At 36.3% G+C, this 12,360-nt stretch overlaps 1 protein-coding gene across 2 annotated transcripts in view; it reads right to left on the bottom strand.

Moving 5' to 3' along the window:
* Window positions 1-12,360, bottom strand: part of TAB2 (TGF-beta activated kinase 1 (MAP3K7) binding protein 2) — an 84,819-nt gene that overhangs the window by 29,031 nt on the left and 43,428 nt on the right. For both annotated transcript variants that reach the window (XM_090279956.1, XM_090279957.1), the window contains 2 exons: window positions 11,951-12,141; window positions 3,677-5,177 (listed from right to left, as the gene is read on the bottom strand). In XM_090279956.1, the coding sequence (XP_090136082.1) occupies window positions 3,677-5,177; window positions 11,951-12,052 (1,603 nt within the window). In that variant the 5' untranslated portion in view covers window positions 12,053-12,141. The remainder of the gene's footprint in view (window positions 1-3,676; window positions 5,178-11,950; window positions 12,142-12,360) is intronic.

The following is a 12,360-nucleotide window of genomic DNA, read 5'->3' as shown; positions in this document are numbered from 1 at the left end:
TTAACTGTGGATTCTGGGAGAAGAGGATTTCAGACAGGAGGAATGAAAAAGGAGCTGCAAGGGCGCTAACGAATACCTCCTTTGTTTAAAGACCAGTAAGAAGCCCAGTTGGGCTGGTATAGAGCGAGTGTGGTGGTGAGTAAAGGAAAAAGAGAATGGGGCAGGGACAGTGGGTCATGTAAGGCTCTGTAGCTTTTACTCTGAATTGCAACAGTCAGTAGTGTGCAGAGGAGTGATGTGATCTGATTTATGTTTTTAACCATGCCTGCTGGGTAGAAAGAAGACCATAAGGAGGAAGGGGTGAAAATAGGTAGGCTACTGCAATAATCCAGCTGAGAGATGAAAGGTGGCTAGGACCAGAGTGGTGACAATGGAGGTGACAAGAAAAGACAGAATTCTTGACACATCTTGAAAATTAGAGTTGATAGGATCTATTGTTAAATTAGATGTGAAATTTTGAAGTTTCTGGCTTAACTGTTAAATAAAAATTAAGTCGCCATTAACTACGATAGAAAGAGAAAGCTGGAGGGGGGAATGTGGGAAGCTGTTTCAGACTCAGTAAACTTGAGATGCCTTGAAAACGTTCAGATGGAGATGTTAACTAGATTGAAATTCAAGGAATAAGGGTTATACATTTGGGAGTCATTAACATACACTAATACACTCAGGGTTACTTGATGGGGTTGTGTTCCGAGAAAGGTGCTGTTAGGTAGTCTCACTGTCGCGCAGACATCAGAGTGCACAGATGGAGATGGCACAGACCACTACATACCTAGGCTATATGAACAGCCTATTGCTCCTAAGCCAGAAACCTGTACAGCATGTTACTGTAGTGAATATGACAGGCAACTATAACACAGTGGTAAGTATTTGTGTATCTAAAGATATCAACATAGAAAATGTTCAGTAAACATAAAGTATAAAAGATAAAGTACATGCTACACTGTGGGGACTGGGGTCAGGGTGGTGAGGGCTGGGTAGGGAGGTACCATCTGTGGGACAGATTTCAGGAGGACGGAGGGAGCAAGGAGAGAGGGAAGGAAGAGAAGGCAAGAGAAAGAAACTCAAGAGAGATAAAAGCTTGAGACTAGAAATAATAAAACAAAAAGAGGGGAAACAGAGGGAGAGAGCCAGGACTGGGAAGAGAGAGAAAGTGAAATGGAAGGAAGGGAAGTGAGCATGCGTGCGGGAGAGCGAGTGTGTGCCTGTGTGTGTGCGCACAGAGGTGGGCATGTGTGGGCTTCTGGACTGCCCTGCTCCCCAGGTTTCTCAGGCTCCTTCACCAACTCTGGACCCCAGACCCAGTAGGGCGCAGATGGACGTGCTGGTAACTTAATTTATTTAAACCACACAAAGCTAGCAGTAAATTCAACACCTTCATCATACTTCGCCTCTTCTTTCAACATAGCAAACAAATCTATTTGCTTATAATCCATTTTAATCTTATGGGACCACATATATGTGGCCCAGTGTTGACTTAAATGTTGTAATGTGGTGCATGACATATTTAAAGTCATGAGACTGAATGGGATCATCTAGAAAATAGTACAGACAAGAAAGAGAGGCCCAAAGATTGAGCTTTGAGGCTCTGGCCTCACTCCTTTTTTTTTTTTTTTTAAATAATTTATTTATTTATTCGTTTATTTTTAGAGAGAGGGGAAAGGAGAAAGAGAGGGAAAGAAACATCACTGTGTGGTTGCCTCTCACTTGAACCCCCAACTGGGGGCCTGACGTGCAACCTAGTCATGTGCCCTGACTGGGAATCGAACCAGCGACACTCGGCTCGCAGGCCGACGCTCAATCCACTGAGTCACACCAGCCAGCGCTGGCCTCACTTCTTAAAGAACAGTACATGAGAGGTCAGAGAGATGCAGAAAAACCAGCAAAGAAGAAGCTGGAAAGCCTAGTGTAGAATCCTAGAGGTCAAATGAGTAAAATGCTTCACAGAGAAGGGAGTGCCCAAGTGTGGCAAATGCTGTTGATAAAAAGATCAAGGAAGATGAGAGGGCTGAAGCCACCACTGAATTTAGTAACAACGCTGTCACCGGTGACAGCAAGCATTTTTGACAACGACAAGAGCATTTTTGGTTGACTAGTAGAAAAAATCCTGACTAGAGTAGATTCAAGACAGAATGGGAGAGAAGTTGGGAATAGCAAGCTTAAGCAACTTTATCTTCACATGACAGTTGAATATGAATATCTTATACCTATCTAGTTTAATACAAAATTACCTTTATCAAATTATCTTAAAAAATTTTACTCTCCTTTTAAGGATCAGCAATTATACACACAGGAAATCTGCTATTTTGATGAACGGAGAGCAGGAGAAGAAAAAGGACTTTGGGAGAAAAATGGGAATTAAATCATTGGAACAAATAATGGTATATTAAAAATCACATTCTGCTGAACTAAAAAATATGGTTCCAGTTTAGTTAAGAGACTTACGAGGGAAAAAGTTTCAGCATAATTTCTTGTGGAATCAGAATCATCCATGTACCTTTAAAACACACAGGCCTGTAAGCTCACGCACGCTTAGGCTTCACCATTCACAGATTCGAACTGAGCATTTTGGGCTGAGCTCTGGGCATTTAAATTTTTTTAGAAGTTCCATAGGTGATTATGAAATCTGAAAGCTCAGGTTGGGTTGAGACTCACTAGAATATAATTGTTTAAAACATAAAATAAGCTCAGCTTCCTCTAAGAAACTCAGCAGTAAAATCACTATTTTTCGACATTTTAAAATGACCAGCAGTACTAGCAGTAGTAGGGGCTGCATGCTGCAAGGGGGTGGGGATATAGTCCACGGCCTGGAACAATTTACTGGGATACAAAGATGACTAAGATATGTTGTTACTCTAAAGGACTCACAGCTAATCTTCAAAGCTGCATCAATATTCAAGAAAACAAACACTTATCCTCCACTTTCTTATTTGAATGAATTTAAGTTCCCTACTGAAGACTGAGCAACTTAAGGGGTCAGATAAAATATGATATGATAGAAATTATCTGTACTTGAATTAACAGTAAAAATTTAGAATTATGCCAATATCAACTAGTCCATTACAGAAAAGAATACTCAAGTGAGATAGATTTAAAACATTCTTATTGATAATTCCAAATAAGAGGAAAGGGTGCATTATCTTATTTTTTAAGGCAGTATGGCTGAGACAAATATTAGGATAGGATTCAAATTTTTCTTTAAATTATTTTAGGACTTGTAGTGATATACTTTGATATAAAATAAGACTAACAACATGGTATTAGAGAAATGAAGAAAATTCTACTGGTCAAAGGAGGCAGATATACTGTATTAGTTCACTAACTCATTAAAATGTGTGTTTTTATAAATTTTTACTTGTAGAAATTTTAAAGGGAAAGTAAGCATCACCATAGGTAAGACAGTAACCGAAAAGAGCGTGTTATAAACATTAAGAGAACAAAGAAGTTGATTATTCTGAACATGTGATGATTCTATTATTCAAACTTCAGGTTGTAACATAATAAAATTGAAATTTAAAATTTATATAAATACTGGCAAAGCTTCTTAAAAATAGCATTATTTAGGGCAACATTTAAAAGATGAACTAATAATGCTGATAGCCGTCTCTGCAGTGAAATCATATGTATGGCAGTAAGCACAGTATGGAAAATGGTTCCCCTTCAGAATGATCATTACCTTGTGTGTAGGCAGCATCATCAGATCCCATACTCAACTTCCGTGCTTCACTTATTCTATCCACATGTGCTAAAGTAGGGTCCGTGAGGTGTTGAATATTCTCTGTTTCTACATAATGATCAGGATGATTTAGGAGATTTGTAAGTTCAAAGGTAGGGGACACAACCCCTGGTGAAACGGCAGGGGGTTTATTGGGAGAAACTGTAATTTTGAAAGTATATTTTGTATTGGGCTGAGTGACCACCACTCGAGGAGAAGTTGCAGAGTTATTGCCTATCGCTCGACTTTTGGGAGGGTGGTGGTGAATGAAGGCAGGGCCCATGCTCACTTGCCCAGACATATTCCTGGCGGCGGCAGATGCTCCGGAGTTTGTGGATATGAAGAGGGTGGGCTGATTCCGGATGACCTGCTCATCTCCCGTGGTGGCATTAGCTGAAATGTAGACCTTAGGCTGACTACGGGACATCACCTCATCAGTATTTGGGGGACTGGCAGCAATGTAAACAGTGGGCTGATTTCTATTTAAGGTCTGGCTGTTGACAGAAGAGGAACTGCTAGAGGTTCGAGGTCCAGAAGAACGCAATTTTGAAGAATTGTTTCTTTGCGGAGGTTCAAGTTTGATTTCAATCTGGTTTTTTCGAGATCCTGTTGAAATATTCTGAATGTTATATTGGCTATGGGCAGAAGACTGTGAGCTACCAGATGAATGGATCGTTGGTGGTTGTGGGGTAGTAGGTGAACTGATGGGCATGTAGACGTGAGAGGTCTGGTGGCCTTGCTGATTTGGCTGCTGGGCTGAGGTATGTGACAGAGGATTAGATGCAGGATAAGTAGTCCAGGGGCCAGGCTGTGAAGGTTGATAGACTTGCTGAGAGTTCATGGGATTAAACTGAGATACCCAGCCAGAATGCTGTGGTGTCTGTCGAGTTGTACCACTAGGAGTCGTAATGTAAGGCCTAATATAGATAGAATTTCCCTGTGGACTGTTAAGTACAGGTGGAGGTACACCATGTATATGCAAGGATGTAGGAGTATTCCGACCAGTCTGGATATTTGGGGCTAACGTTACCATGATGGGATTAAATCTGGGAGCGTGCTGAGAAAGGTTAGATGTTCCTTTGCTGCCTAAGTGAAATCCAAGGTGCGGTGCTGAATTTGAAGCACCAGACGTACTGGATATTCCAAAAACATTGAAGCCTTGAGGAACTTGAGCTGGTGCTGTCTGTGGCTCCTGCTGAAATAGTTCATTATTGGACTGACCACCTTGAAGTTGCCCATCACTGATGCTGTGCGTCAGAGTCCTACTTCCATTCATTCTATGTCCTTCTCTTCCATGGTGGTAAACATTCTGTGACTGCAGGTCCAAGTTGAGAGAAGTCATGTGATTGCGCAGACCAGAAATTCCAGAATCATCCGAAAAATTCAAGTCTCCTTCACCATAAAGATATCTTGTACTCTCCTGAGAGAGAACTGCACAGCAAGCATCCAGGTTATTATTATTCTATGAAACAAAATAAAAACAGCTTGATGTTAAGACCAAAAGCTAATGCTTATACTTATCACTACTTAAATATCACATAATTAACAAATAATTAGTTAATAAAATTATAAGATATATTTAAAACTTATTTGAGAAGAACTACTTTTTATGCACATTGTATTAAAAATCCTTATTACTAATATAATGAAAAAGTTCTCTAACTAGCAATAGCTAAGTGAACCCAGTGATCATTCTGGTTTTGAAGCTATTTTATAATAAAATGAATTCATGCAAATACAATAAAATTACAACCTAATTAAAAGTGAAATTAGAGTGCTGAACATTCAACTTAGGCATATTATACTGTATGATTAAATATTTTATACATTCAAGTACTATATAAATCCTTTTAAAATAACATTGTGGAAGTTATATTCGTGGTATTTCAATTTTAAAAATTCTAAAAATTCATAACAAAGTCATTTTAATTCCTTACAAAAAGAAAACAGAACAAACACACATATATAAATGAAATGTAAGCTCAAAGTAGCCTCTTGAGTAACTGAATCATATCTATCTTTAGAATAGATAGCAGCACCATATAAAAATCTACTTCAGAAATAAAAAATAAAACAAAAAAACCCCAACCAGATTGTTTCTAAATCCTTAAAAGAGACTAACCACTATTCACAAATCATCCATAAAAATATTTACTGAACAACTCTGACTGGTGTGGCTCAGCAGGTTGGTGTTCCACAAACCGTAAGGTCACTGGTTCGATTCCTGGTCAGGGCACATGCCTGGGCTGCTGGCCAGGTCCTGGTTGGGGTTTTGCAAGAGGCAAGAAATCAATGTTTCTCTCCCTCTCCTTCTCCCTCCCTTCTCTTTTCTCTAAAAATAAATAAAATCTTTAAAAAATAGAATATGAAAATATTTACTGAACAAGCAGAATATGCACAGCTCCCTGAAACTGTATAAGACCCAATGACATACAAAACCAAACTTTTCCCTAGAAGAGCTTACAACTTGATTAGAGAGATGAACCATGGGCTTTTGAAAAGGTAACATTATTAAAATGTTGAATATTTGCTAAATAATAAGTGGTATTGAAGTTCAACAGAGAGTAAATTTTGTAAGACACTGCAGAAGGAACTCTGTTAATGAAGGAGGTATGGCTTGATGGATTTCACAGGATATGTAGGAATTGGCTAGAAAAAAAATTTTGGTGAAAAAAATGGCACGAGTAAAGAAAGACATAAATATTATAGTAAATAAAAGCATGTTTGAAACAAGGTGATTGTAACATATTTGGCTGAAGTGGAAGGCTTGTATTGGATATTTTAAAGAATAAGCTGTTAGAAAAGCAGACTGGGATGGAATAATTGAGGAGGTTGAAAAATGACTCACACTGGCGTTTGGCCTTGAATGGAGGCAATGAGGAGACCCACTAAATAGAAATGAACAGAGACGTGAAGACACAAGGGGGTTTTGGGAAGACAAGCCTATTAATACAAGAAGACCAGTTAGAAGGTATGACGTAGTAGAAACAAATTATGAAAATTACAAGTAAACAGTCAACAAAATTTAGCTACAAGAGAGAAAGAGAATTCAAAGAAAACTTGAGAATTAGAAGCCTGACAGAAAGGAGGCAATTTTAGATACAAAAAAGATGAATAACCAATTTAAAATGTCTACAGGTGTTTTGATATGAGATATAATCTTATTATAGAAAATTGAACTAAAAGGGCATTTTGAAGTCTTGTTTAAGAAAGGACAGTCCAGTTTGAATAATAATGCAAAGGAAAAGGTGATTTGATTTTCTTCCCCATCCCAAACCAAAGTTCAAATCTCTCATGCTATAAAAATCCTTTTATCGGACTCCTACCTCTGATGTTAGTTTTTCAAATTAATTTAAAAATTCATCACAATCTTATCAACTCATTACTCCTGATTATAATTAGACCTTACCTTTAGCCAAACCCAATTGGTGCTTTTTGCTTCAAGTTAACTTTATTGCTATTCTTAGTAAATTCTTCTCACTTCTAAGAGAAAGCTCACAAAGACTCCATCTTCTCATCTCTTTGCCAACATTTCCAAATTAAAGTGTACATTCCAAACCAAATCCAATCCCAAACTTGCTTTCTAAAGGCTGGCACTCATCTTTACAAAGTCTTCCTCTCTAATTCTCTTGAGCTCTCAAAAATCCCTTCAGTCCTTTATAATCTCTGATTATATATTATGTTCTAGTCCCAGATATGCCATAACTCACATTACTTTCTTCTCAGCAAAACATAAAGGAAGTTACAAGGATTTTATAAGGCTACAATAGAATAGCGTATATATAATAAATTCCCCTAAATCCATCATCTATCATCTTTAACAATATTGATATAGGGCAACTCGGCAACTCTTTTTTAATCCAATGTGTATGCCCCAGCTACTCTCCCCAAGTTAGCCTAAGTCTTAGGTGATTTGTTTTAATCTGTAAATACGTCAGTATGTATCTTTAAATAATCAGGACTTAAAAAAAAAAAACAAAAAACACCAAACAACCACAATGCCATTATCATACCTTAAAATAATTAATACTAATATCACCTAATATCCAAAGAGTATTATAGTCTTCTGATTGTCTCATAAACGTCTTTTTAGTTTAAATCGGGACCTAAGCAAGGTCCAATTATTTGGCTGATATACCTCTTATGCTTCGTTATACTTTTTTTTTTTAGCCATGTGTTGAAAAACTTGACCATTTGGATTGGCTAACTGCATCCTGTGAAGTCAATATCCCCTGTATTTCATTGTAAATTAGCAGTTATAACTCTATAGGTGTGAGCAGGTTTTGTACGAATTTTTGCCAAGAGCCTTTACAGGGTCTATTTCTTTTTGCATCACTCAAGGAAGCACAACAATGTCTGCCTGCCTTTTTGTGATCTTGAAGCTGATTGGTGGATTCCTATGTCAGCTTGATCTAGCTAATGACTTTTAACAGGTACTGATGATCACTGTTTAGAAACTTAACTTTATTAGGGGTTGCAAAATGGTGATATTTATTGGTGATATCCCAATTATAAGATCCCTTCTTCATATTTTAGCTCCAATTCTTCCTCAAAGAACTTGCTTTCTTCAACTATCTGGTTAGTCTTTGCACAGAAGAGGCAGGATAAATACATTTTTTTCTCTTAACTGGCCTAGCAACTTCCAAACGTGACTAAGACTTATTTTTTGTATCATTATAAACTCCTATATCTTTAACATGTTGATAGGTGTCAACTGCCTAGTCTTTCCATCCTATGTTTAGGCTAGTGGGGATACCTTCCAAGTTGGTTCCTGTGTACATATGCCATGAACCCAGTAGTCTTTCATACTGTCCTTGCTTTCTGATATGACGGCATGTCCAGATCACCTTGTACACTCCCTACCCCAGAGCTGGAATCAGCTATTTCTCAAATAAGTCCTGACTGCTTTTACTGGGGAACTGTAGAGAATTCCTTTTAAGTATATCAGAACAGGTGGGATGAATTTTTAAAAGGTTGAGAATCATTGCTTTTTTGTATATATAGAAATCTACATTCTCTTCAAAGCTACAAAAGAACCTGAATCGTAATTCCAGTTCCTCTTTCATTCTTCCCCAAGTTTCTTGTACAAACATGGAGATTACAAATAGTAATCAAAGTACATATTATGATCGTCCTTCTCAAACTCTTACTCACTCACTCACTCCTTCAACCCACTAGGCAAGTAGAAGGTAATACAGTCACTGCTCTTAATACAGGCCAGTGGAAGAGATCAATGTATACACAAATATACTACAGAATGGTAGGTGTTCGAACAGAAATGTGGATAAAGATGGCAGGTGGAGGTCATCTGAGAAGGTATCAACTAAGGATATGATACTAAATTTTACAAATACTGAATGAACACTATTTAATGTATTACTTTGAAAAGAAATAGCAATTCTAAACTTACGGATTCAATCATATTAAAAAAATCAGTGAAAAATTCAGTTAAAAAATCCCAAAGTACTGACTATGCTATATTTTTACACTATTCTAAGATTTAATCACTGAATATCAATATATTTTAAAAATATGAATTACAACTGATGATAATATAGCTATCTTAAGAGAATCCATAGCACAAGGAAATGCATGTGGGTAATTCCAGAAAAAGGGGTGCACTTCTTATTATATTAGCTAAAAAGCACATTACTTGGATGCTCAGAATGATTAACTCAATGAGTATGGTCTGCTTCATGGGTAACCGGGCAAGCAAAACAGGGATCATTTTAGTAATCATTAGGGGTTTGGTTTTGCAAAAACAGATTAACATAGTAATGGTGATATTACTGAGTGCCTGAAGGAAAGTCAAAAGCATCTATGTTCTCACCTATATATACTGATGTGTGTTTTATTTCCTTTTTCTTTTTTAAAGATTTTATTCATTTATTTTTAGAGAGGGGAAGGGGAGGAAAAATAGAGGGAGAGAAACATCAATGTGCAAGAAATACATCGATTGGTTGCCTCTTGCATGCCCTCAACTGGGGACCTGGCCTGCAACCCAGGCACATGCCCTGACTGGGAATTGAACCATTGACCTTTCAGTTTGCAGGCTGGCACTAAACCCACTGAGCCACACCAGCCAGGGCTGCTTTCTTAATACATTTTCCTGAAGATTATACTGTAAGAATACAGAGAGTTTTTTATTTTAAAAAATATTTTAAACAAAATGTCAACTGTAATTGAAAATTAAAAAAAATAAAGACAAAATATTTTAAATAGTTCTACAAAAGGCTGTGTTTTAGTCCCAGTTACGATACTTCAAAATCTCTATAGCTGTGCTACCAGGAAATTGCTCTGGACAGTTCCTTCAATATTAAGGCTTATAAAATTTTATTGAAGAACATATAGTATTTTTCTATGACTTATGGAACACTCTCAGCATAGTCTTATTTTATCAAAAAATTCTATGTGAAAAGTTAGAAAGAGGTACCTGGGACCTAGGGGAGATACCTTCTTCCCACTATCTCTGCTCTTCCCCAAACTTCCTTTAACTTCTGAGTCCATTGTTATTACTTTCCCCCCTCTTTTATTTTTTTTCTTTCACATGCTATATTGACAAATGTGGACTGTTGATTCATTCACCAAATATTTATTATGGGTCTTCTACTATTATTACTGCTATTAGTACAGGCTGCTAACATTTATTGAGCATTTGTTATGAATTAGGTATCCTGCTTTACCTGCATTATCATATTTAATTCTCTGTGAGGTTTTTATTCCCATTGTACAGCTGAGAAAAATGAGGATCAGAGAAATTAATACTGCTAGTAACTGTCAAATCCTGAACTCAAGATTGTTTATCACCAAAACATAGGCTATTTATTATTTTTAAATTTTAATATTATTTATTTCCTCCCAGCTTTACTGGGGTATAATTGACAAATAAAGATTGTGTATATTCAGGCTATACAATGTTTTCTTTTTGAGCTATATAGTGCAGTGATTTCATATATGTATATATTGTGAAATTAAACAACCAAGTTAATTAACCTATCTGTTACTTCATAGAGTCAACATGTTTTTTTTCTTGGTGGTGAGAACACTAATGATCTATTCTTTCAGCAATAGAGTATTTCAACTCAAAACATTTTCAACACTATATTATATAAAGAGCCAGGCATGCTGGGAGAATTCCAATCAGCTGAGGATGACTAGAGTATAGGGTGTGAGGAAGAAGGAATGAGCAAGTGATCAGGCTGCAGAAAAAAGCAGGATTCCAGATCACAGACCTAGTCAAGATATGAACTTCGTTCTGAAGGTATGGAGAACAATAACAAGGTTTATGCAGGTAAATATATGCTAAAATCTGCATTTAGAAAGACACTTTGGCAGAAGTGAGGAGGATGGATTGGAAAGACCAAAACTAGGTTAGAGTAAAGGCAGGTTCACACCAGTTAAATGTACAGATAAAAGGTAGTAAGGGTGTTAACAAAAGGTAATCACTTAATAGTAAGAATAAATATTGAGTCTTTAAAATTTTCATACAATTTCACACTTTAATTTGTTAAAAGCAAATATGTCTGAGTCCAAATTACTTTTTTATATCTCTATTTTAATAAACTGAAAATTAGTTTTTGATAGAAAGACTTCCAGTTTAATCAAAGAAGGTATAACTATCACTAAATATTAGGATTATGGATTTCTAAAATTGTACAAAGAAAATTATAAAAATTTATTAGTTGTTTAGTAATATTAATTGGAAAACTTACATATTTAATTTAAAAATATAAAAATGAACTTTTTTCTTTAGAATTCAGACCTTAGGCTTTGTCTAGTCAATTTCCTTTATTCTTACAGATAAGAAAACTCAAGTACAAAGAAGGCATAGTACTTGCCAAATATGCTTGAGATGCCTATTTAGGATTAGAACCCAAAAGTCTTGACTCCTATTTAATGATTTGTCTCACTTTCACATGAAGATCTGGTATTCTCCTGGCAAAATAGGAGGGGTAAAAGTAAAGCAAGCTCATAGGAAATATAAACCATGTATCAATGTTTTATATTGGATCTCATTTAATTTTCACATTTACTTTACAAGGTAGATATTGTCCATACTACAGGTGGGGTACAGAGACTAAATAACTTGTTAAAGGCCATATGACTATCAGATACCAAAGCTCATCTCTTTCCATCATAGCACATTAAAGCCAGTAAGAAGATAAAAATTTTTCTTCCAATGTTTAAAAAAATACCAGGTTTGTATTAATAAATTCAGAAATCATTGACACTGACCTGTAACATGCACCTGGATACAACAACTTCAGGTACTTCAGGGAATTTTTGTCGCAGGTCATGTAAAACCTGAAAATCAATTTGGTGGCTTCCTTGGGCCATTCGTATATTGCCAGATCAGGACTATTTGTACAGTAGGCAATTCTAGGCCTTAGTGGAAATAGTACTCATCTCTTCTGTCCAAGCATTTTCTGTGAAAGAAAGAAAGAAAATTTTAATGAGAACTGATTACAGAATGAATGTTGTTTTGGATTTAATACTTCAATACAAAAGGTATTGTGCTCCAGTACCTAACATTTAATATAAACTATAAAAATATTACTTAGTCCGATAATACTTTCTATACAGTTATACGATATTTTCAGTTTATAACTCCTGATGGCAAACTTTAATTGTCTAATTCCTACATA

Source organism: Furipterus horrens, unplaced genomic scaffold (assembly GCF_987537825.1).
Source record: "Furipterus horrens unplaced genomic scaffold, mFurHor1.1.pri manual_scaffold_6, whole genome shotgun sequence".
Taxonomy (NCBI): Eukaryota; Metazoa; Chordata; class Mammalia; order Chiroptera; family Furipteridae; genus Furipterus; species Furipterus horrens.
Note: the sequence above shows the minus strand (reverse complement) of the source record. Positions and strands in the feature narration are given on the sequence as shown.